General features: G+C 36.7%; 1 protein-coding gene across 3 annotated transcripts in view; it reads right to left on the bottom strand.

Moving 5' to 3' along the window:
• Positions 1-26,259, bottom strand: part of slit1b (slit homolog 1b) — a 74,437-nt gene that overhangs the window by 17,712 nt on the left and 30,466 nt on the right. The window contains exons 5-23 of one of the 3 annotated variants that reach the window (XM_079592094.1): positions 26,164-26,235; positions 19,359-19,430; positions 19,164-19,235; positions 18,969-19,040; positions 17,155-17,318; positions 14,696-14,840; positions 13,591-13,662; positions 13,181-13,252; positions 9,162-9,233; positions 8,820-8,963; positions 8,575-8,738; positions 6,398-6,424; positions 6,102-6,246; positions 5,693-5,767; positions 5,445-5,588; positions 4,414-4,557; positions 4,171-4,337; positions 903-1,041; positions 734-802 (exon numbers count right to left, since the gene is read on the bottom strand). In XM_079592094.1, the coding sequence (XP_079448220.1) occupies positions 734-802; positions 903-1,041; positions 4,171-4,337; positions 4,414-4,557; positions 5,445-5,588; positions 5,693-5,767; positions 6,102-6,246; positions 6,398-6,424; positions 8,575-8,738; positions 8,820-8,963; positions 9,162-9,233; positions 13,181-13,252; positions 13,591-13,662; positions 14,696-14,840; positions 17,155-17,318; positions 18,969-19,040; positions 19,164-19,235; positions 19,359-19,430; positions 26,164-26,235 (2,031 nt within the window). The other 2 variants (XM_079592095.1, XM_079592096.1) reach the window with 2 other exon arrangements.

Genomic DNA, 26,259 nt, shown 5'->3' with positions numbered 1-26,259 from the left:
ATATGAATCTGATCTAATCTTGCTCTTGAATATGAATCTGATCTAATATTACACTTGAATATTAATCTGATCTAATCTTGCTCTTGAATATTAATCTGATCTAATCTTGCTCTTGAATATGTACATGAATCTGATCTAATCTTGCTCTTGAATATGAATCTGATCTAATCTTGCTCTTGAATATGAATCTGATCTAATCTTGCTCTTGAATATTAATCTGATCTAATCTTGCTCTTGAATATTAATCTGATCTAATCTTGCTCTTGAATATGAACATGAATCTGATCTGATCTTGCTCTTGAATATGAACATAAATCTGATCTAATCTTGCTCTTTAATATGAACATAAATCTGATCTAATCTTGCTCTTGAATATGAATCTGATCTAATCTTGCTCTTGAATATTAATCTGATCTAATCTTGCTCTTGAATATAAATCTGATCTAATCTTGCTCTTAAATTAATCTGATCTAATCTTGCTCTTGAATATGAACATGAATCTGATCTGATCTTGCTCTTGAATATGTACATGAATCTGATCTAATCTTGCTCTTGAATATGAACATGAATCTGATCTGATCTTGCTCTTGAATATGATCATAAATCTGATCTAATCTTGCTCTTGAATATTAATCTGATCTGATCTTGCTCTTGAATATGAACATGAATACAGTCTGCCCCCGGTGGCTGAGCATGGCAGTGCAGGAGTGACCCGAGAGAGGTCAACACTCACACCAGCTGCAGGTGTTTGAACGCTGAGAGCTCTTTGGGAACCGCAACAAACAGATTCCCATCCAGGTATCTATGGAGACAGAGAGAGTTCATGAGACATCCAAACACAGCCAGACAGGAATCCCGACAGCGTTTGCATAAGCCCTTGCGCCCACCCGAACATGACTCACAGTTCAGTGACATTGTGTGGGACGCCACGGGGTAAAGCGAGCAAGTGTTTGTTGCTGCAGCGCACCACCGACTCCAGACAAGTGCACTCCTCCGGGCACTCCGGCTTAGGGACGCAGCTCCTGTCGTCTTCAGTCATCGCTGGAAGAGGGATATATCCAGAAATACAGTCATAAAAACAATAGCATGGTATATTAAATTGAATACTTTCAAATGAAAAAAAGCATTCGACCTGGCAAATGATGAAAAGGAAATGATCAACTCAAAGGGCTCTATCATACACTCGGTGCAATGCAGTGCCAGCGACGCAAGTGTGTGTTGCTAGTTTCAGTCCGACGCAGTTATCATTTTCACATCCTTGTTGTTTAAATAACAAATGCATTTACCCCCCTATTTTGCGCCCATGGGCTGCTGGTCTGAAAACGAGGTGTGTGTTCAGGCGCATTGTTGGCGCTTTGATATTTTGAGGAAAATGAAATAGACTGATCCATTGACCAACTGAAACCTGATCTAAAGTCAATGGTGCAGTATTTATTTTTTTATTTAGTAATGTGCGCCTATAGGCAGGTCAACGCGCATACACTTTGTTTATTACACACAGCACACAAACTAGCCGAATATTAAAAATTAAAGGATTACAATATAAAAGATTATTATTGTGTACATAAAGATATGGGGCCCTATTTTACTGATCTGAAACGCAAGTGTCAAAGCGCAAAGCGCAAGTAACTTTGTGGGCGGATCCCGGCGCTGTTGCTATTTTCCCGGCGGGATAAATGACTATTGCGCCTGGCGCAAATCTAAAAGGGGTTGGTCTGAAGTAGCTTCATTATTCATAGGTGTGGTTTGGGCGTAACGTGAAATAAACCAATCAGAGCGTCCTCTCACATTCCCTTTAAAGGATAATTCCGGTATTTAACAGCTTGAGTCTATATTGTAGTTGTTTTGGATGAACAAGAGTGGTGGACAACATTTTTTTGACAATGGTTCCTCTCTCGAGTTTTTGACTATAAAAGAATTGGCCATGGACCCATTTAACATTGGAGTCAATGGGCATGTCCGAAAATGTCATTAAAACAGCCAATAATGTTCGTTTACAAAACTGTTAAACTCACCGAGTGGTTAGTGGTGTTCGTTGATGATTATAAACAATATATCGTCGCAATATATGATTCCAATCCGTTTATTTTGCTATAGTGGAAGTATTTTTTCAGACACTTCACAACCGTGTAACTTCCGCTCAATATTTGAATCTGAAGCGTTAGCACACTCCCGACCACTTGATGGCGATAACCGATGTTTATGTCTCGCGGGACACTCACGGTCACAGTCGAGTTCAACTTCATATTGCACTGGTCAGTGGTCACGTCTTTCAATATGGTTAGAATTTGTGCGGTCAAAAACTGCACAGTTGCTCTGCTCGCTAGCCTTATGAGAAACGGAAGCGAGCAAAAAGACTACATCGACCACATGTAAACAGCCCCCTTTCCGTTTCCGGTAGCGCATTTATATTAACGAGCACTCAGTCCTTCAACAGAATTCAATGGGATTTTACAAAATGACGAATAAAACACGACAGAAACTGTATTTCGCAACACTTTTTGTTTCTGGAACATCAACTAACATCACTAATCACTCGGTGAGTTGCACAGTTTTGAAAACTAATGTTAAAGGTTGTTTTAATGACATTTTCGGACATGCCCATTGACATGCCCATTGACCCATTTAACCCATGTTAAATGGGTCCATGGCCAATTATTTTATAGTCAAAAACTCGAGAGAGGAACCATTGTCAAAAAAATGTTGTCCACCACTCTTGTTCATCCAAAACAAACTACAATATAGACTCAAGGTGTTAAATACCGGAATTATCCTTTAAGAGCCGGCGCGCTTGTTCCATGGCGGATTGCTATTATAACGGCGGGTTTGCCGGCGCACGCCATGAGCGGTTCACAGCCGAGGAGGCCGACGTTCTCGTCAGGACCGTAAAACACAGAGAAGTGACATTGGGGATGATGGGAGAAACCCACCCAAATTAGCTTCATTTAAACAGGCGTATAATTTGGGCAAATGTGTAGCCTAATCTAGATTATTATTATTTTTTATCTAGATAGATCTTTTTCCACATCTTAACGGACACAACAATTATTTCCCTCGTGTGTTAATATTTTTCCTTGTAATAATGTATGATTTGCAAAAATGAAAACTGCTGCGTCTGTTTATATTAGAGAATCAAAGTGGATGCGCGTTAACACACTACATTATGGCAAAGCACGCGCCCTTAAAATACCATATCACTAACGCGCAACGCGCCACTGTCTTTAGACTGTTTTTTTCCTGGTCAGTGGCGCAATTGCTTTCTAAAACTGGAAAATAGCACCAGGGGAGTTTTGCGCCGGAACACGCCTCCTCTTTGCGCTGAACCGCCCCCGCAAGCGCAAGTTCATTCCCTAATTTACCGACGAGCGTCTGTGGAGGGAAAAGTCCGCTGTGCGCGGGTGCAAAATAGGAATGATACATGCGTCAGTGTTCAAAGTCAATTGCGCTGGGTGCAAGATAGGGCCCATGGTGTAATTCGGCTTGTCCCATAGATGGTCTGCTTGCGCTTTAACCTCGCACACGAGCAGAACCGTTTCCTCGCTAGAGAAGCGGTCAGTTTTTCCGCTTGCAAATTCCGTCATATAAATAGCGAATCCGCCATGGCGTGAGCGCAACTGGCTTTTAAAGGGAATGGGAGTTGAGACTCTGATTGGTTTATTTCACGTTACGCCAAAAACACACACATTACTCATTAAGAGAATTGGGACAACCCTTTTAGACCATACGCCGGGAGCGCCGACCATTTTTCCTGTCGTTAAACTAGCAAAAGTGGATTCGGACACGCGCTAAGTGCGCTTGCGCCGTGCGCTTTAGACCATGCGCTTTGATCCTTGAAATAGGGCCCAAAGAGTCCATTTACTAGCCTGGTTGACACCAGACCCTTCTCAGTTGTAACTGAGAGTTGGTCTGGGGAAGGTTCATTCACAGCCCATTTCCAAAGGGGCGTCACCAACGGACATCGCTCAAATGCCTCTGGGCGCAATTGGATAGACCTAAAACCAATCAGAGCGACCGTCATAGTGTAAAGCCCGCCTTTTCGACGTTTGTGATTGGTGCCTCGATTTGGAAAAATTGGAAATGGGCTTGAATGGGCTCTTGGCCAGACGGACTTGCAGAGCAAATCTCAAATTTGCCGAAGATCGTCAGGGTTTTCCGAGGCTATCCATTTACCCTTGTCACAGAGGAAGTCTGGCTTTGCCACATCCTGCAGTGGGATCTCTCTGAGGAAGGCTGGGTTCTGACAGCGAGGGTTTCCCGTCACAATCTGACGAGACCGAAGCCACTCTCCCAACCAGGACAGACGACAGTCGCAATTAAAAGGGTTTGCAAGCAGGTTTCTGAAAAAAGATCATGGAGATTAACATAAAGCTCATATTCAGCTCGGATACATTCATAAAAAGCAGCGTCTTTTACAGGGTGGAGAGGTTTGGCAGCGTGTCAAAGGCTCCAGGCATGATCGTGGCGAGCTGGTTGTCGTAAAGCGAGAGCAGACGGACGTTCTGCAGGCCTGAGAAGCTGCTGTTGTGGATGCAACGGATGCGATTATTCCTGAGCATCCTAACAGAGACAGAAAGAAAAGAAGGATTCAGAGAGTAGCCTCAGGGTGACCGTGAGGAACAATGAAAATAAATCCAGAACTAAAAGCGCTTGCTTAGATTGTTCTTTGAGAAATGATGCATTTGTACAAATTGTGCAGTGATTTTTGGTGTGTGTAAATAATAATACTTGTATCTTAAATACAAACATATCACCATCCTATTACAGCTGAGGTATTTAATGAATTCTCAGTTATGAACAATTAAGATGACTCATTTGGTTTTCTGTGATATATCTACATTGGTGTTGCTGATTCTTCTGATTTGACATCAAGATCATGATATCTAGCTGTGGTTAGCATAGATGAAACATTGAGGTTTTGCTGAAATTGCAAACATTTCAATAGTCTTGAAAGTATCAGTAATAATGTGTTAAAAACTACAAACTAATCATTAATATTGCATTGTATATAATTGTTTTCCAGCAAAAGTGCATTCCAACCAACCATTCAATCAACCAACCAACCAACCAACCAACCAATCAATCAATCAATCAATCAATCAACAAACAAACAATCAATCAATCAATCAATCAATCAATCAATCAATCAATCAACCAATCAATCAATCAATCAACCAATCAATCAATCAATCAGCTAACCAATTAATCAACCAACCAACCAACCAACCAATCAACCAATCAATCAATCAACAAACAATCAACTAACCAACCAACCAACCAACCAACCAACCAACCAACCAACCAATCAGGGATCAATCAATCAATCAATCAATAAACCAACCCACCAATAAACCAATCATTCAATAAATTAAATAAATTAGAATTAGGGTTCTTCTTATAGTGCTATAAATGCTGTGTGAAATGATTGTAGTGAAAAGGACACTTGCAGCATGCGTAATCCCTCCATTCCCCGGAGCATCCCTCCTCGTATGGACACCAGGTGGTTGGCGGTCAGGTGAAGTTCAACCACAGAAGACGCACCGTCAAAAGCTCCATCCTCAATTTCAGTGATTTTATTGTTGCTAAGGTTTCTGTGAGAGAAATGCACAGAAAACTAGTTTACTGTCCAGTTCAGTTAAGTAATACAGTGTATTTTGGCGTTGCTTCATCATAGTATGTAGTACACAAATCTCACATTTTCTTGAGATGCGTGAGGGGCCGGAAGAGTCCTGTTGCCTCCAGGATAGAGAGGTCATTGTTGTTGAGACGTCTGACAGACAGAAAATTAAATAAACGTAGATGTCATGTTGCTAAGCTAACAATGCAATACTATAATGCTACAGCCAGCGCACAATTTTTTATCAATAATTTAAGAATTACATTTAAAATCAACATTTCTCTTGCTTCATCCGCAATCTTGGATGGATTTTTTTCACTGAGCTTGTCGCAATGTATTCTGAGATCAACATTTTCACACTGGAGAAATGGAGGTATCGCGCAGAAGGCCATACAATTATACAGTCTACCTTAAACAGTCTTCATATCAGGAGCAAGTCAAAACCATATTGTAATTGTTCTGTTTATTTGTTCAGTGTTTCTCTTACAGTTCAGTTGTAGAAAGTGGAAGGTGTTCTGGGAACTTGGTGAGGCGTAAATTTGAGCAGTCCACCACAGTAGCTTCACAGCGGCATTTGGGTGGACAGACAGGCTTGCTGTTGCAGTCCTTATTCAACCGTGTGTCCTCTGCACCTGAGACAAATATAAAGATGCTTTCAGAGAAACACCATTCATCACAGGAGAGTATAAATGGGCTATTATTCGGTTTGCTGCACATTTACTTTAAGTCACATTCAAAAACAGATTTTTTTTTTGGTCTGAAGGAGAAACAGAAACAACTTACCTGGGATGTGGTACTGTTCCTTGGCTGCTATGGCAACACATATAAGAAAACAGAAAATACAGCTGCTATGAAAACACAGAAAAACATGCAGACAGCACAGATCTAGATTTGAGACCTAAAGCTGGGCAATTAAATGGATAGTTCACCCAAAAATTTAAATTACCCCATGATTTACTCACCCTCAAGTCATTCTAGATGTATATGACATTCTTCTTTTAGACGAATACAATCTGAGTTATATATAAAAAAAGTGTCCTGGCTCTTCTAAGCTTAAAATGGCAGTGAATTGCTGTTTCTGTTTTGAAGTCCATAAAAGTGCATCTATCCATAATAAAAGTGCATCTATCCATGATAAAAGTGCATCTATCCATGATAAAAGTGCTCCACACGGCTCTGGGGGGTTAAGTTGCGCTTAGACTTAAGTCGAATCCGTATGTTTGTTTGGCCGGAAGCTAGTTATTTTATATGAATATTTTTCTTACACAAACTCATCGCTTCACTTCAGAAGGCCTTTATTAACCCCCCGGAGCAGTGTGGAGCACTTTTATTATGGATTGATGCACTTTTATCATGGATAGATGCACTTTTATCATGGATAGATGCACTTTTATCATGGATAGATGCACTTTTATCCTGGATAGATGCACTTTTATCATGGATAGATGCACTTTTATCATGGATAGATGCACTTTTATCATGGATAGATGCACTTTTATCCTGGATAGATGCACTTTTATCATGGATAGATGCACTTTTATCATGGATAGATGCACTTTTATCATGGATAGATGCACTTTTATCATGGATAGATGCACATTTATCATTGATAGATGCACTTTTATCATGGATAGATGCACTTTTATCATGGATAGATGCACTTTTATCATGGATAGATGCACTTTTATCATGGATAGATGCACTTTTATCATGGATAGATGCACATTTATCATTGATAGATGCACTTTTATCATGGATAGATGCACTTTTATCATGGATAGATGCACTTTTATCATGGATAGATGCACTTTTATCATGGATAGATGCACTTTTATCATGGATAGATGCACTTTTATCATGGATAGATGCACTTTTATCATGGATAGATGCACTTTTATCATGGATAGATGCACTTCTAAGGACTTCAAAACAGAAACTCACTGCCATTATAAAGCTCGGAAGCGTCGGGGTGTTTATTAAAATAACTCTGATTGTATTCGTCTGAAAGAAGAAAGTCATATACACCTAGGATGACTTGAGGGTGAGTAAATCATGGGCTAATTTTCATTTTTGGGTGAACTATCCCTTTAAAGATTGAAACCAAATATCTTCTCTAATATACTGCCATTTACACTTAAGTCTGTTTGGTGTGATGTTCAGTCACTCTTTCTGCAGGTTACATCTTTACGCCAGTAGGTGGCAACAAGTGAATGACTATGACTAGTCATCTATTCAACTGATTCATTCAAAAACATTCATTCAGGAACAAGTGACTGTCTTTATGAGAAAATCATTGAATCATTCACTCAATTGATTTGTTCAACAATACTGATTCATTCAGGAACGAAAGAGTGACTGTCTATATGTCTAAGTCATTGAATCTCTCATTCAACTGATTCGTTCTTAAACACTGATTCATTCAGGAACAGAATAAGTGACTGACTATATGTGTGATTTATTTAAATGACTTGTTTAAAAACACTGGAAACACTTTACAATAAAGTTTCGTTAGTGCACTAAATGTCATTATCAACACTGATTCATTCAGAAACAAAACCAGTGACCGTCTATAAGAATGTGACATTGAATTATTCATTCAACTGATTTGTTAATAAAAAATATTCATTCAGGAATGAAACAAGTGTCTGTCTCTATTAGCGAATTATTAAATCATTCACTCAAGTAATCTGTTCAACAATGCTGATTCATCCGAGACCTAATCTGGGGCTGGCTATGACTCAACTGATTCATTCAAAAACATTTATTTAGGTACAAAACAAGTGTCTGTCGTTCAAAATCATTCAATTATTTACTCAACCAAAATTGTTCAAAAACACTGATTCATTCAGGAATGAAACCAGTGACTGTTTGTATGAGTGACTCATTAAATCATTAATTTAACGGACTTGTTCAAAAACACTAATTCAGTAATAACGGCACAGTGTGTTTGTGTATTCTACCTGAACAGCGGAACTTCTTGCTCTTGATCTGACTGATGCGTTTGTTGGCGAGCCGGCGAGGACTGGAGCATCGTGCGCCGCTGGTCTCAATCGGATTGGACCGCAAAAAGTCCGCCAGCCACTTCAGACCACAGTCACAGACGAACGGGTTCTGAGCTAAGTGACTGAAAAAGAAAGCCAACAATAAAACCTCTCGACTATACAGCATGTGCTTATTTCAATGTTCATTATATAATGTCTCTTACAGAGTCTGGATGGATTTCAGAGGAGTAAATGTGCCTTTGGCTAGAGTCTGGATCTTATTGTCGTACAGGGACAATAGAGATAAGTTCTCAAGGTCCTGGAAAACGTTGACACGAACACAGTGGATTTTATTGGCATTTAACAGTCTGGAAAAAAAGAAAGAAAGAAAGAAAGAAAGACAGACACCTAAAACATTACAATGACTGTCTGGATGAAGGCGTTTCAGTGCGCTGCCTTATTCACGGGCCATTAAGCAGCGCCGTTATGACATTTTTCATGTGGGTGGTGATTTTGCATTGACATAAGCATCAGAGGTGATGTACATCACGCTTCTCAGTACTTACAGTAACTCTAATGCACTCAATCCGTCAAAAACTCCCCGAGGCAGATCTGTAATCTTATTTCCATAAAGAACCCTGCGAAACAAAACAAGAACATGAGACGCAATGGTGCTGACGTTTCATTTGAAAACAGATGCGAGGTTCAGATCCAACGTTATAAATAAATTTAAACACTGCCACAAACACAAAAGGTCTGCACAAAAGCCCTATTAGGTTAAACAAAATGTTTATGCCGTGTGTATGAAATTTTTCTGCAAAGTCAAAAGAGTCTCAATGATATTCTGGTATATGATTTCCTCCTTCAATATAAGTAACTTCAGATCCATGACTGAATCATTCCAATGTATTGAATCTTTTTAATGAATCAGAAGAACTGGTTCACAAAACCAGTCAGAGCGATCCAATTCGCAAATTAGACTGAATCAGTCCAAGCGGTTCTCGAGTCATAAATATGAAATGACAACATGTATGGTGTATCTAAGTACTATGAAAGCGTTTCGAAAGCACACCGATTGGTCTGTGCAGCGCCGCTTCAAGTCGAACACACCTAATGACTTACAGAATCAAATCTTTTGGACAGGTATCAACTTGTAATGAGCTGGATTAACAACTCACTGAGTCCTTGGACCAAGAACCGATTGTGAATGAATCGTTCAGACCATTTCTTGTGAACCAGTTCAACTGATTCGCTGAAGATACATCTCAAAAGAAAGATTCATGATTCATGAATGAATAATACTAATGAATCCAATCTTTTTAATTAATCAGTTAAACTGATTCACAAAACCAGTCAGAGCGATTCATTAGCAAATTAGACTGAATCGGTCCAAGCAGTTCTCAAGTCAACAAATCAACAACTCCCAGAACCAAATCTTTATTATTTGGATTAATAACACACTAATTCCTTGAACCAAGAACCGATTTGTCAATGAATCGTTCAGACCAAGTTTGTAAACCGGGTCAACTGATTCACGGAAAAGATATGACTCAATAGAACAGTTCATTCATGAATTGTACATTGCTGAATGGATGGATGGATGGATGGATGGATGGATGGATGGATGGATGGATGGATGGATGGATGGATGGATGGATGGATGGATGGATGGATGGATGGATGGATGGATGGATGGATGGATGGATGGATGGATGGATGGATGGATGGAAGAATGAATGAGGTTCACAAAAACAAAGAAAAACAAACAAACAAATCATTTAGACATCATAATGAGTCAAAATAATAACAACTCACCAATTCTTTGAACCGAATCGGTTCAATCAGATTGAGTTGTGAACCCGTTCAAATGACTAATTGATAAGGTCTGACCCAATAGAACGATACATTCATGTTAACAATCTGTGCCTAATTTTAGATTTGACTTCCTCCCATATAAATAATATCTGATTCATGAATGAATCATTCTAATGTATCAAATCTTTTTACTGAATGAACTGCTAAATCATTTTTTGAACCGTTCACTGAAATTAACTGTTCGGAAGAGCCGATTGGAAGAAACGAATCAAGACTAACTGGATCTAAATGACTAAACGTAAGTCTACGAGATTTTATTGGCCATTTCATTAAAGTTAGTTAAAGTTAAGTTGATTGCTTAGAAAAGTCACACAGGACATGGCAGACACGTACAGTACATTACGAATCTGTCTCTAAAAGAGCTGAATCGCATGCGTCCTCATCACTCAGTTGAATCATATATGCTGGAGGATAGACAAACATTCATATATTTACACAAACCACACACTCTCTACATCAGACCCCTGGTGTGATGTTCCCATAACACACTTACATAGGGCTCTTCGTGCAACATGATGCATAATTCAACAGAACTAATGCAGAACTAATAAGCTTGCACACATGAACATGCTGGAAATATACATAGCACTCATATGCAGATTAAATGATTTTATACATGAGTGCTATACAATGTACACCCCACGAAGGCTGTTTTTTACAGATTTAAATAAATGGAAATGTAATTCTCAAAACAATCATGTAAACACAGGAGAGCCAATTCATTTAGCAAATAATAATGAAAATTAGCATTTGGGATTATAAATTAAATTTTCATGTGTGAAGTGTAGCGTAGCATACAGTCAGGATAATGAACTGTATTAATGTGCAGAACATTTGTTTATTGTAATTTTAATTTTAATTATTAATGCATTAAATTATTTATTCATATTGGTGTCGCTACCGGTTTATGAAGGCTTTCCACTCCTTAAAAAAAAATGGTTGAAAATGAAATTTCCAGCTTTGTGAAAAAAATAAATATTTGCTCCAAATGCTGTTGCCACTTCAGTGTAAATCTCCACTTGTAGGTCAGTGTTGTGTAATCACACATTACCAGTAATGTTCACCAATTTCACATCAACATTTGTGTTGCAGAATTGTATAGTACAGTGTGATGTCTATGGGCTTTATGCAATGGGTTTATTGGTTCAGAGCTCAGACTTGGTCATTTCATGTACCTCAATTTTCTGAGTCTTTCTGTTAAAAGCACACCAATTTTCGAGTTTTTGGGTCATTTTCTTGCAAGGTCTATTTCTAGCTCTGCTTCGGCATAATATTATATTATAGCAAACTTGCTGCACCATTTTGTACCCTCTGAAGACCGACTCAGGAACAAAGCATTGCAGTAATCAAGACGTGAAGAAATAAAACCATAAATTACTTTCTCCAGATCAATGAAAGATAAGACAGATTTAAATTTAGCGAGATTTCGCCGTTGAAAGAAACTATTCTTCACAACTGAAGTCTTTCAAACTTTAACTCAAAAACAAAACCCAGATTCTTGACATAACTATGCAGAATAGATGACACAGGTCCTAGGCTCATTGCTATATCATTTACACGGCAATTATTTATAATTTCGGTCTTTTTCTCATTTAAAGGAACACGCTGACTTTTTGGGACTTTATCTTATTCACCGTATCCCCCAGAGTTAGATAAGTCCATACACACCCTTCTCATCTCTGTGCGTGCCGTGCCGTAACTCTGTCTAACACACCCACCGCTAGCCTAGCTTAGCACAAAGACTGGAGGTGAATGGCTCCAGCTAGCATACTGCTCCCAATAAGTGACAAAATAACGCCAACATTTTTCCTATTTACATGTTGTGATTTGTATAGTCAAAGTGTGTACAAATAACAAGGTCACATGAGACACAGCCATCTTCTAACCGTAGACATATGGGAACTATATTCTCAGAAGGCGAAGCACTGCTACTTCTGCGGAGTGATTTGCTCGCAGCGCCTGAGAAGCCCCGTGGTGAGGAGCAGAGAGTCTGCTCAGTGTTGCGCTAATCACTCCGCTCAAGTAGCAGTGCTTCTGATATTAGTGCAGTGACTTCTGCAGTGATTCATAACATTAAAGTTATTATTCATCCAGCATTTTAGGTCTTTTAGACATTATAAAGTGATTAAACAGATATATCATCACCAGACTTTAGAGGCAAATACAGCTAGGTATCATCAGCACACACACAAAAAAAAATATTTTTGTACTATAAATACTATTTTTTAAATATGAAATACTATATTTAAAAAAAAACACAAAAAAAACAAGAGGAAGCACGTATAATGAAAATAACACTTGTCCCAAAATAGACCCCTGAGGCACCCCACGGATAATAGAAGCTTCTGATGACGAGAGGATTCTAATTTTAACAGAAGGTTCTATTTTACAGAGAAATCAACTTGTTTATAACAAAGCTTGGTCCAATAGTATCCATGAGCTTGACAAACACTTTGAGGGGAAGCACATCACTAGACTAGGAAGTGGAATCATATTTACATTTTAAATCATTCAAGTCAGAATACGTGTTTATCAAATCATAAAATATTATATATTTTACATATTTGTATTTTTTTCTCCATGACATGATGTGTAAATTTTTTTTTTACTGAACTGTTTTAACAGGATTTTCATCCCTCTATTGTCAGGCATGCAAACTTATAAAACAGAGACAATAAAAAAAGGGAAAGAATTACAAATGTACACTTACAGTGAGTTGAGTGAGCGCAGGCCTTGAAACGCATCGGGGGCTATTTCAGATATTTGGTTATTACTCAAGTCACTGTGGAGTAAAAGACATAATTATGAAATGAAATATAATGGCTGTTATTAATGGGGGAAACAAACCTCTGTATCATAAAATCCTAAAGGAATTTATTCCATTATTCAATTACATGTTGTGGAAAAACTGCACGCACAGTGATTCTTGTAAATGTCTGTGAACTGTAATGAAGCTTGTTTGTGTCAAAGTTTATAACAAAATCCTAAAGGAATTTATTCCATTATTCAATTACATCTTGTGAAAAAACTGCACGCACAGTGATTCTTGTAAATGTCTGTAATGAAGCTTGTTTGTGTCAAAGTTTATGCTGTGGTTAGTTTCTATCGCTGATCACTCACATTCTGCGCAGTCTCTTGTAGGAGGCAAACGCTCCTGGAGGAACAGACTTTATACCGTTCTGCTCTAATCGTCTGAAAGAGAGAAAAGCAGAGGACTGGTCAAGTGGATGCAGAGGCTTTACAGTTTAGCACTGTTACAACTAGTGTCCCTATGGTTTCCTTATTACCATGGACACTGCTCTGTGAAGGGCACGACCTTTAGCGCTGGTCAATGTCAAACACACACACACCAAATGATTGATCGCACCCATGCGGGTCAAGAAAGGTTAAATCCCACCAGATGTGAAGCTAAAGAGTCAAGATATATTGACACTTTGCATAGTGAAAATGTATGTATGAGTTTGTAATACTATATATAATCACATATTTGAATTAAAATGTCATTTTATAAAACAAATTGTTCTGGCTTTAAAATCTGATAGTGTGTAGCCTGCAGTGTTTGGCGCAATGATATTACGAAGAGCCTAAAAATAGTCCCCAGCTAGGTAACTTCCAACGTGACTGGAAATTAAATTACGTATAGTAATATATAGTTATATAGTAATATATAGTATAGTTCCTAGTCATATTGGCCTAGAAAATCATAACTTTTCATTTTCTGTCTGTCTTTCTGTCAGTACTCGATGTAACTACAGAAGAGTCCAGGTTTAAATAGGAAAAATATTGAAACACTTTGGTAAAACATTTTTTGAGAGATGCTAACGGTGTAATCAGATTCAATGATCTATGCTAAGCTATGCTAAAAGTGCTACCGCCAGTCCCGGAGATCGGCTGAATGGATTCGAAAATGGTAAAATCTGTTTAACTCTAGGGGAGTTGGAAAATGAGCCTATTTCCAAAAAAAGTGTAGTGCTCCTTTAATAAAAGTAATAAGCCACTTGAGGCATAATGGATTTTACCATTAATTAAGTACAATTTTCTGCACTCCTCTTCACACGTGCCCTTTAACCTTGGGGAAACTCGTGGCTCATAAGTTTATCGCATCTCAATCAATGCATCCTACACACTTTTATCTGCCCCTGACAGAAAAATAATTTAAACCCAACAGGCTTCATCTCTATCCTAAAGAAACGTCTTAAATATTCTTAGTAAATAAATCACTCACATCTCAGTCATACTCTCAGGCATGTTGGCCGGAATCGCCGTGAGACCTTTTCCTCTACAATCCACAATATTGTTACTGCAAGTGCACATCGGGGGACACGAGCCAGACGCAAGGCCACAGGGCTGAGGACTGGAATCAAAAACACCTCAGGAAAAGAAGGAAACATTATATATGTATATTAGTCTTTAACACAGAATTGATCAGTTTAATGTTTGCTTGAGATCAGTCAGGGAGTTTCTTCAATTTGGGGCACTTTTGGTGTTTTTTTAGAGATTAAACATCCCTTTTCGTCACATTTTTTATGTACCATCATGTTTCTTAACCAAAAAGTGGGTAACACTACAATAAGCGTCCACTAGTTAATGAAAATACACCTTTTCATTGTTAGTTCATGTTAGCTCAGATACAACTTTTAATTTAAATGATATACTGGTAAATGTTGAAATGAACATTAACTAAGACTAATAAATGCTTAAGAAGTATTTTTCGATGTTATTTAACAAACTAATACTAACGTTAACAAATGAAACCTCACTGTAAAGTGTTACCAGTTGAGAGTAATTTCCATGGAAATGCTAGTGGTGGAAATTACATTTTTGTAATAAAATGGCTGAATTATTTGTCTAGCTAAGACCAAGTCGTCAACCATTTTGTTAGTATGAAATTGTTAGCAGTTTATTTATAAAAAAAGACAAAATTACATAATTTTTTGGTAATTTCTTGTACACAGTTAAAATAATTAAAAAAGTAACACTTGAAAAGAAATTGATGGTTGTTGTGGAAATTATGCCACAAAATTACATAACAATTTTGACAAACTTCTTATATAAAAATGACAGCTTGATCAGAAATAATGCACAATAAAAATATTCAAGAGTAAACAAGTAACACTAACACGACTTGAAAACAATTTCTAAATTGATGGTTGTTGTGAAAATGATGCCACAAATTACGGACAGTCATAAAGTAAAAAAAATATATAGTTTTCACATAATAAATATTGAAATGGTTAATGATTTTTTCGCACTTTGTTGAGATTATACCAGTAAAAAATGTAATAACATACATAATCTAAGATTGATCTGAGGTGGGAACAACAATTCCTAAAAGTTATTCAGAAAGTAGCACAAAAAAACACAGTTATGATAAAAAGGTCATAAAAAGTTGCTGCCTTTTATTTTTGAGAACAAATGAACTTGGATGTTAAACTTAAATTGCAATAAACTGACTTAAAAAAAAATTTGAATCTTGTATAACATTTTCTTAACTTATTTTAATGAGTTAAAGCAATGTAAACTTATTGATCATATAATTTTATACAGTGAAGACTGTTAATGTGACCATAATACTATATAGTCAAAAGTCAAAAAAAGTTTTGAATATACATGAAAATGCACATTCCGAACTTAAATGGTTGTAATTCAGGAATGCTTAGGAGTATAGATGTAAGATTGGTCTTGTTTTTAAGAAGACATTTGGCAGATTTTTGTAGAAGAGAAATAAATTAAGAAAGTTAAACAGAAAAAAAGTTATAGAAGTTTGAGTTTATGAAAATGTACAACGTTAAAAATTTAATTATTCATATTTTATATAAAATATATATTTTCAAAACCTGGAGGACTCTAAAAATGCAAAAAAATCAAAGGCAAAAATCTGAACAAGTTGTGTTTAAAATTTTAGGTTGATATCTCAAAAAATAAGCTTTCAGTGAGATTTTGTTTGGGCGCAGTACCACACTTTTCCACTAGTTGACATTACTGCCCATATAAGGGCGCCTCCATTTCCATATGTTGTTTGAGGGATCTGAACCATTATTTTTTACAATTTTCATACAATTTATGAAGTAGAAATCCTATTCAGAAGTAGTGTTGGAAGTTTGGCAGATTTTTAAATGAATTCAACCTCTAAGAAACACAAAAAGAACACGTATGTGCATTATAGCTCGCTGCCACGAATGGTGAATCACAAATGGTAAATCTATAATTTTTTTATTTATATTTAAAACATTTTCAGACCTTTTTTTCTAAAACAATTGAATGGATGCTATCTTTTGAACTCTTGGCATGAAAACAAACTGAGGTTTCTAGCATTCTTTCATGATTTTTCATGTTCATCACTATTTCAAAATAAAGGTCTGAACACGCCTTAGGAGTATGAAAATATTCTTATTGCAAACTGATAAATTACGGCTCCTCTGTAATGTATTTTAAAAATCAGTCACCACAAATGAAAACTAGAGATTTTAAGCTTTCAAATGAGATATAGTTTGTCAAGATTGGTTTAGGTTTAGTATAGGATATTACTGTTTAAAATATAAAGGGTTAATAAAGATTTTTAATTAAATGTATTAAAATTAAATTGTATTTCATTTTTAAAAAATTAAACGGTTTTAATAAAACCGAACCCCTGGAAGATAAATGTTGCATGATCCGCTATAAAGAGGAGGCGGCGAGATTTACCAGAGCATGTGAAGTCCTTCTTCTGCAGTTCGGCCAGGTTGAGTCCGTGGAGGTTGGGTGGGGAACTGCACTGTGTGTAAAGTCCCAGCGCTGGCCTCTGTCTGAGCCACTGAGACAACCACGACAAGTGACAGTCACACCGCAGACTGTTCGAGTGCAGGCGGCTGAGGAAACGACAGGGGAACGGCTGATAACGGCTGAATCACTGATATTAGTCATTATTAACCGAACATCATTATTATGCAAGCATCACTATTATAACTACTACGGCTGGGACGATACACCTATCACGATACTTGGGTGATATGTAGCCTACAGTATTGCAAATTTTTCAACACTAGACCATCGGGGAAAAGTTACATCATACACTTCTACAGACTGTACATGATGTATAAGAATAGTTATATTTACAAAAACAAATCATCACTTTTATTTCAGAAGCATCATACAATACTACATTGTCTTGAATAATGATTCAATAACAAATAAAAAATTTAGCAGTCACTTGTGAAACAGTGGCGAAACAATGTAATCGATAAATGCGTTATTTTAAGCACCAAGTTTCTATCAAAAGCTGATTTTGATCGCTATCATAGACATCAGGGTTCATATTTGAACTTTAAACTTTTATCCAAGTACTTGATAAATTTAACCATTGCATCACAGAAATAATGATACTATGAGGTTGAAAAGACTGTTTGTGAAACGGTTTCATGACAACTCTCTCCGGGTCAGCGCCAACACAACTTTGAATGTTGCGATATGATTTTGTCAAAGTTTAATAGACAAACAAATTGAAAGATCGCGTGGGTGTGTGAATCGAGATCACAGTCTTTTAAAGGAACACGTCGACTATTTGGGACTATCTTATTCGCCGTATCCCCCAGAGTTAGATAAGTCCATACATACCCTTTTCATCTCCGTGCGTGCCGTAACTCTGTCTGACGCACCCGCCGCTAACCTAGCTTAGCACAAAGACTGGAGGTGAACGGCTCCAGCTAGCATACTGCTCCCAATAAGTGACAAAATAATGCCAACATTTTCCTATTTACATGTTGAGATTTGTATAGTCACAGCGTGTACAAATAACAAGGTCACATGAGACACAGCCATCTTCTAACCGTATACATACTGGGACCTATATTCTCAGAAGGCGAAGCACTGCTACTTCTGCGGAGTGATTTGCTTGCAGCGCCTGAGAAGCCAGTGGTGAGTAGCAGAGAGTGTTGCGCTAACCACTCCGCAGAAGTAGCAGTGCTTCGCCTTCTGAGAATATAGTTCCCAGTATATATACGGTTAGAAGATGGCTGTGTCTCATGTGACACGCTGTGACTATACAAATCACAATATATAAATAGGAAAATGTTGGCGTCACTTAGTTGGAGCAGTATGCTAGCTGGAGCCGTTTACCTCCAGTTTTTGTGCTAAGCTAGGCTAGCGGCGGGTGCGTCAGACAGAGTTACGGCACGCACGGAGATGAGAAGGGTATGTATGGACTTGTATGGACTTATATGTATGGACATTCATACACCGCCGTCGGTGTATGAATGGGTGAATGTGAGGCAAAATGTAAAGCGCTTTGGGGGCCATTGGGTCTGTGAAAGCGCTATATAAATGCAGTCCATTTACCATTTACCATTTTATCTAACTTTGGGGGATACGGTGAATAAGCTAAAGTACTGAAAAGTCGGCGTGTTGCTTTAAAGATGAATTGTGCAGCTTGATTGTCTTATCTCTCTCTCAGCATATGAGTAGCGCAAAGGCTTTTCAGTGCTTTCAGTCTCACAAAATGTCAAAAAAAGGTCTGGACTCACAAGGTGCGTAACTTGGGCATGTGGTTGAAGCTGGATATGGGGATGGTGCTGATATTGTTGTTGTTCAGCGTGCTATGGAGGAGAAGCAAAGACAATGAGGTTATATATAATCCATACACACTGTATGTATACTTTACAAACAATAAACTGCATTAACTCATTTACTTTCTCTACAACACAAAGGTCAGTACATACAGGACCTCCAGGACTCTCATGGCACGAAACGCTCCCTCCTCGATGCAGCTGATGTGGTTCTTATCCAGCTGTCTGAGAGCAACACAGAGGCACACAAAACATTTTGATGAGTGAAAGGTTCAATTGAAATTATGTTATCGGGAAAATTAAAAGAAGCATGTGTAGATTATTAAAGTTGTGTGCACTTTAACTCACAAGTTCTTGATGTCGGTGGCTCCTCTAAATGCTCTTCTTGGTATCATCTGGATGACATTCTCACTGAAGTCCCTAATAAAAAGAGTTTGTGAAATATACAGTTAAATTAAACCATTTATTCATGCAAAATACAACTGAATTGCAAGTTTATGTTAGAAAACAACACTAAAATCAACAACAACAAAAAAACAGCATAAAGATTCAACTTTTACTGATTTTTCACAGACTTGAGACTAAATTAAATTTTTAACTATGTTTGACTTGTAGCCTATAGCCCCGTTGTACCCTATAGTTCATCGAAAAATAAAAAAATTATCATTGTTTAATACCCCCTTCACATGCTATCGAAATAATCATACAGGTGAAACTCAAAAAAAAATTATATTGTGCAAAAGTTTATTTATTTCAGTAATTCAACTTAAAAGGTGAATCTAATATATTATATAGACTTATTACATGCAAAGTGAGATATTTTAAGCCTTTATTTGTTATAATTTTGATGATTATGGCTTACAGTTTATGAAAACCCAAAATTCAAAATTAGAATATTGTGAAAAGGTTTTCATAAGTTGTTCCTTTATTTTCATTAACTATTCCTTGATAGCATATATCAGATCAATCTTGGCAAATCTGAGCACAGTTTGAGATTTAACAGCTGTTTCGTTATGACTTTTAACTATCAAAAAATAAAGCCTCTATAAAGCCTCTCTAGCTGAGAAATAAAGTGAGCATGACACAATCTCACTGCTGTGGATTTGAAATGGTTTTGAAAATTATATATATTTCATATCTAGTCATGCTCAGTGCTGTTCTGCAGACTCTCTAAGGAAATTGGCATTTAATAAAAGAACATCTGGATTCTTAAATGTCATTTTATCTGTTTTCTCTCCATGTGAAAGCCATCAGTGACCTTTTCCTAATGCATGTGATTTTTGCTGCAATTGCAAACTGTTGTTAAGTTCCCCGCAATTGGTTCAAGCTACAGTCATCATTTGATGAAAGCCTTTCATGGTCCTTCAGGACGAACAAAGCGTTCTGCACATTAAAGCTCATTTTCTTAGTTTAAAGAGTAAAATGCAGTAAAAAGCTAAAAGCTAACAGAAGACGCTGAGCATTAGCGGTATTATTAGCGCTGTTTGGTAAAGCAATATTTCCAGTAGAGGTCAGGCCACTTTACAACAACGAACCAGACACACAATCAGAAATCTGTAATGCAGTGTGAAATTTGTTTATATAAGAGCATATATATTTACTCTTTCCCCGCCATCTTTCCATGTTTTCACTGTTTTACTGTGAGGGGCGCAATTACACAACTTATAAAAGAGTACAGAATCAAAACACTCATTACAAAACATTAATTAAACATTGCTTATGCACGTTGTAGTCTTTGAAACTTTTTTTGATTTTCTCAGCTTTTTGTTTCAAATTTTTGCTTTTTAAATGAAACTTACCCAAATTAAAGTGTTGATTAAAAAATTAAATAAAAAATAATGCATGAAAGTTTGTGAAAATGGTCAAAAATGCAAGCGGTGGCTAGTCAACTTTTTTTTGAGAGTTAAACTTTAAGGAGATTCTAAACAATATAGGATAATATTTTAACTTGAATATCATGCAAATAGTACTAAAGAGTCAGGTTTTTCCGTAATTAAGTATAAAAATAACCTTCAGCTTCAACTCTGAAATGATTGTGGATCTAGAAAGGGGTGTGTCCAATTTCTTGTATTTTTCAGTGCAAATATGGTCAAAGAGGTATTTTTCAGCTGTTATTACAGAAATCGCTCATTTAAGCTGTCTTTGATCATTTTTCTCATCATGTAGTTACTATTAGTCTTCATTTTAAGAGGCAGTTTGTACCATTAATCCTGGAATGTATATATGGGTCAAAATTATTATTATTTAATGCATTACACTTTTATTGCACTGGTAATCTAATTTCTCAATTTTCCATCAATATAATATACTGTATGTAATAATGTAATGTAAATATCAAGATTGTGTTATTATAATAAAATATTCACAAAAAAAATATTTTACACTTTAAAAATATGTTGTTTAATATAAAATAAATAAAGGTTTATTTTAATTTTAAATGCACCAAATTAAATTTGGTCATATTTGACCCACATATGCACTTTATGGTACGTCAGTTGTATATGCGTTCTAGGGTTAATTAAACTCATTTGTCATTGTCACTCATGTTAATGTAAGCAATGTTTTCTGCTCCAGAGAGCAACCAATTGCATTGAGCTTTGAAGGCTGTCCACTGGTTACAGGTCCACTCAGAGAACTATTTGAGAAAAAGACCCCAGTAATCTCATGTCAAAACCCAATAGAAAGAGATATCGGTATAAACTATATACATTCCTCAGGAGACTCAGGGATGAAGCTGCTCCGCAGTCTTACTGTATGTCTTAATTGCAACCTCTGAGGTTTCAAACCTTCCTAGGTTTGATTAGTTCGATTATTGTTCAGGTGAGTTCAACTGTTTGGGTAAAATGCTAATGTTTTCTAAATGTCGTTTCAATAGTCTCAATGAACTCATCTGACTTCAAAAAAAAAAAGTTTTAATTAGCTAATCTTAATCGAAATCACTTAATATTATGTGGTATGATGTTGATTACCACAAAAATGTTGATTTCCACTACTTTTCTTTTTAAAAGCTAGAACATGACACAGTTAGAATGGAAATTAATTTTTTAAAAAGACGACCCAACGCCGGCAATATGTTATGCCCTAAATTTATGATTAACTAACTGTATTTTTGTATGTACATTTCTGAAATGCATTTTCTGTAAAGCTGCTTTGAAACAATATGTATTGTGAAAAGCGCTATACAAATAAATTTGAATTGAATTGAAAAAAAAAGTCACAGTTTTAATGAGTAGCAAAACCAAAAAAGCGCAGATGGGAGTGGAAATTCAGCACGGGATCTAATAATGACATGCAAACTTAAGAATGCAGGCGCAGCCGGATAATTTCCATAATGACCACCGTAATCTACCAAGATCAGTGCAAATTAGCATCTGGTTTTAAGACGTGCTTTTTGGGGGGCTGTAAATAATGGCGCAAATACCAGTATATTGACTAGAGAAAATCTGAGTAAATCACCTTGCATGGTTCCTTTAAATACTCTCCTCCCATAAATGTTGCGCCTGAAAGGGCAACTCCTACAAATGCATATGCAATAAGGTCAGCCACAAAAATAACTGTGCCTTTTCAGCGCAAATTTTTCAATGCGTGTCTTTAGTAGATCCTGACACCAGTTTTTTTTTATGCCAAAAGAGGGTTTTTGCGCTGGAGAAAGCTGTTAGTAGTTGTTGTCGTTTGTATTGAACTCAACTCAATACTCAACTTGTATTGAACCCTGAATATACACTGGACTCAAACGCAAGGAGGCAGCAAAAGTATTATGATAATGCAATGCAGCTTTCCATTATTTACATGTAACACGGCCAATTCTGTATCACATCAGAGTGATTCAAACATATTCTGACATTGCACTCATATCCATCTTTGAAAAATTAAGAAAAACCAGCAAAAACCTCTGGGAAGAATAACCTCTCAGTGGGGTTTCCTGGTAACCGCCTTTAATCAAAGCTGTTTGCCAAGGATGTTCAGTTTGCGGTTTAAACCTGGCTAACATCCAGAGGTGAAAGCAAACATTTCGGATAGTAAGACTGCACAACCTCGGCAAATATTACACTCCAGATCTTTTATTTGAAAGCTCTTGACAGAGGGTAAGACGACGAAGACAATAGAGGCCTGAGAGGGAAAGATGAGCAACAAATTGTGGGATCTAAGAGACTGCGACTAGCCACTCTGGTTCTCTTTTGTTAGTCCTCGTCTTTCTTACATTTGTCTTTCTGTGTCTGACGGACTGTTTACTGAGGGATATTAAATGTTAGCAAAGGAAAAACTCATTCATCAGAGCTCAAAGACGGCGAAGAAACAGTAAACAGAGAGAAAATGTCTTAGCATGAGAATGCATTTGTACCCATCATTGCATCTTTTAAATTGTTACCTATTTTGTATGTGAAATTAAACATTTCTCATTCTTTTAATTTTTTTAGTTAGCTTATGTTTCGTAATAGCGTTCCGGTCCGGTGATATTCAACATACAAGATCATTTTAGGAACATCAAACTGAACCCTGCTTCACATTACATCCTTGGGTGTGCATTAATTTTCAATAATTCAATAGACCGTCATAAATAATTCCTCACATCACCATTGCGCTACAACTAGGCACATGTCTAACTTAAGCACATCTGGTGTGACCGGCCAGTGAACTGCAAGAAGCCATTCATTGACCCATTATTGCTTAATTTTTCAAGAATTTTTCTGTGAAATGGCCACGTTTATTGACCATTATGTAACAATGTAGAAAAATCATTCAACGTAATGACTCCTTCAAGACCAACAAAACTGATAGCAAGCAACACAGATCTTTGTCAGCTGTGACACGCAAAACGCCTCTTTGATAATGTCACGCTAATATAACATTCACTGCTAGCACTATAAAACACTAAATGTATTTAACCCCTTAAGCGGCACCCCCCTTTTTTTAATAGACATGAAAATGCACATTCCGCACTTAAATGGTTGTAATTCAAGAATGCTTTGGGATATAGATGATTGGTCTTGTTTTAAAGAAGACATTTGGCATTTCTGGATTTTTGTAGAAGTGAAATAAATTAAGAAAGTTAAACAGGAAAAATAGTTATAGAAGTTTGAGTTTATGTACAATGTTACAAATTTAATTATTCATATTTTATATAAAAAAATATATAACATTAATGAAATAAAAGGCCACTTAAGTGTGCTTAAAGGGAGTCCACTTTGGTGGAACATTGTTGTAGAGCACTTGTTATGCTTTAAACTTGTAAAAATAAAAGCTATATGTATGTAAATAAAACAAAGATTATTGGAGTATGTTTTACAAGAAAATACTCTTTCAGAATTTACTTTAAAATTTCACATTTAATGCATTTACTTGCTGTTTCTCTGTAATTGTTCGTGAAATGTACTTGCAATTTGTGAGTGAAAATTGTTTCGACACCAAATGCTCTTCTTGTGCCTTAAAAATGTGTCTTAAAAATGTGCTCTTGATAGGCAGCATGTAGCAGAACTTCACGCCACGGTATCCTGTCAAATTAAGACACTTCCTGAGGTGGAAGAGACAGGAATGACATGAAGAATAATTAGTATTTTCTTTTCATCGTCATTGGTTCGTAACATAAACACTCTTAGATAAGTTCACACCCGGTTAGCACAAATTAAAAAATGTGCAACCCACAGTGACAGGATTGAGGAAAAATCTACATATTAATTTGAAACTAATCATAATTAGCAATCACCCCTGTTATTTCCTCTCTTAAGTAACTGTGGAAATTAATTGCGAGTGGAGAATGCCAGCATGGTGCCAATTAGTAATGAATCTTTGAGTATTAGGAGACTATTACTTGTTTTAATGAACTAGAGCTTGCTTTGTTTAAGTGCACTCCACAAAATGTCCAAACATGGAACGAGAAATGCAAAAAAATTGATTTCTATCATGACCCATATTATCATAAACCAATATTCCTGAGGTTTACCATACACAGTGTCTTCCGAAGGAAAAAAAATGTGAATTTCATTTATAATAGTAGACATCTTTCCCTAAAGGCATGTGTGGGTGGATGGGGGTGTTCGCAGGCAGATTGACTGAACGCGCCACGTCCATATGGTAACTCTCTAATGAGGCAACGTGTGAAATGGCATGAACAAACAACCAAATAACAAGCAAACACAGCTGTCTCTGACTATTTGTTCACACCCATTATGCCTCTTTCTGTACTCCCACACATTCCTACATATTTCCCTTTTTGACCCACTGGCCCTGACTTTTCCAATATATCTGTATTCAACAACGAAAACTACACGAAAACCACAGCTAACGGACCTTAAGCTCTTACCGGGAGGTGAAGTCACTACACAAAGAGTTTTTTTTTTTACATCTCAAAGGTGTTTTGGTGCAAATTCTTTGGTAGAAGCTAGCCGAATGAACCAATTTATTGTCATATTTCAAATACAATAGAGAATTAAGAAATTATGGTAACACTTTACAATAAGATTCATTAGTTAATGTTTTAACTAACTTGAACTAACCATGAGCAATACATTTGTTACAGTGTTTTTTAATCTTTGTTAACTTTAGTTAACAATAATAAAGCTGTTCATTGTTTGTCCGTGCATTAACTAATGTTAACACGATTTTAATAAAGTATTAGTAAATATTGAAATTAACATTAACAAAGATTAATAAATGCTTGCGTGCAGTTCATTATTAGTGTATGTTAACTAATGTAGTTAACTAATGAACCTTATTGTAAAGTGTTAAAATATATTATTTCTGTAACAAGCACTCTTTTTAAAAGTACTCAAGTGTACTTTTTTCACAAAGGTTAATTCCTATTGAGTTTGACATTAGCATGTTAGCTAAGTTAACAATGGGATACGCTAATAAAGTAAACATAGCATAATAAACACATAGCACATAAAAAACATTGGGTAAACCGTCTTTTTGACCTACTGAGTGAAAACTTTACCAACTATATCTGTATTAAAGTATAAAAGCACAGCTAACTAACCTAAGCTCTTATTAAGTCGTGATTGTCCAGGAAGTCACTATACCGGGTGCTTCCTTTAACATGTCAGAGGTGTTTAGGCACACATTTTTGGGTAGAAGCTAGCCAAATTAGCCATTCCGTGCTTGTTCCATCTCAAGCATTTCCTGAAGGATTCCTGATAAGGAAATAGTCACTTACAGTCTGGAGAGAGTGGGATTTTTCAGGAACAGGAGCTCTGGGAGTTGCTGGAGACGGTTTCGGTTGAGACGCCTGAGGGAAGAACAGAGACATACG

Source organism: Phoxinus phoxinus, assembly GCF_949152265.1.
Source record: "Phoxinus phoxinus genome assembly, chromosome: 20".
NCBI classification, from domain to species: domain Eukaryota; kingdom Metazoa; phylum Chordata; class Actinopteri; order Cypriniformes; family Leuciscidae; genus Phoxinus; species Phoxinus phoxinus.
Note: the sequence above shows the minus strand (reverse complement) of the source record. Positions and strands in the feature narration are given on the sequence as shown.